General features: G+C 47.7%; 1 protein-coding gene across 1 annotated transcript in view; it reads right to left on the reverse strand.

Moving 5' to 3' along the window:
• LOC118409388 (high mobility group protein HMGI-C-like) overlaps window positions 1–442 on the reverse strand; it is a 5,413-nt gene extending 4,971 nt beyond the window's left edge. Inside the window, exon 1 of the mRNA XM_035810381.1 lies at window positions 30–442. Coding sequence (XP_035666274.1) covers window positions 30–149 — 120 coding nt within the window. The 5' untranslated portion in view covers window positions 150–442. The remainder of the gene's footprint in view (window positions 1–29) is intronic.
• Window positions 443–717: the final 275 nt, after the last annotated feature.

Genomic DNA, 717 nt, shown 5'->3' on the forward strand with positions numbered 1-717 from the left:
GATATTTTCACCAGAGAATAAACTGTTACCTGCGCTTCCGATTTTTTTGGCCGGCCTCTGCCCTTTTTGGAGGCGGGCTCCCCTGGTCCCTCTGCGGCTGCGGACGGAGCTGTTGCCGCTGCTCCCGAGCCGGGCTCTGAGTCGGCCATAGTTACACTCTGAAGTAGTGGAACTGTGACTGTTGTTGTAGTACACACAAAGCTGGAGAGTGGCCCCTCGCTGCACAAAAATCACGATCCTGCGGCAATTCTCCCGGAGAAAAATCCGGAAAATACGTCAAAAAGCGCCAAAAATCTTCCACCAATTTTTCAGGGTGAAGGAAGAGTCGAACGCGCCAGTGGAGAGGAGAAATCGCGGAGAAAACGGCAATTTTTGCTGGAAAATCAGACGGCGGCCATAGTTGACAGCGTTGATAAATACTCAGCTCCCTGCACAGGAGCCTGACGGTTGGTGGCATAATCAGCGTGAGGCGCGAAAAATTTAAACAGACGTGCACTGTTTAACCATTGAGGGCACATGTTGGAGTAACAAAACGCGTCTTTTCCCCATATTTCCTTCCATGAATTGATGTGATACAATAGTGTTTAGCAGAAGAAAACAGTAATATGCTGACTTAGCAATTATAACGTTAACGCTAGATTGTATTCATCGCTTTTGTTTTTGTTGTATAACACGTTGAACGGTTTAGGCCCGTCGATGGCAAATAATGAACCCTAG

The sequence above is a fragment of the Branchiostoma floridae genome, chromosome 2 (assembly GCF_000003815.2).
Source record: "Branchiostoma floridae strain S238N-H82 chromosome 2, Bfl_VNyyK, whole genome shotgun sequence".
In the NCBI taxonomy this organism is placed as follows: Eukaryota; Metazoa; Chordata; class Leptocardii; order Amphioxiformes; family Branchiostomatidae; genus Branchiostoma; species Branchiostoma floridae.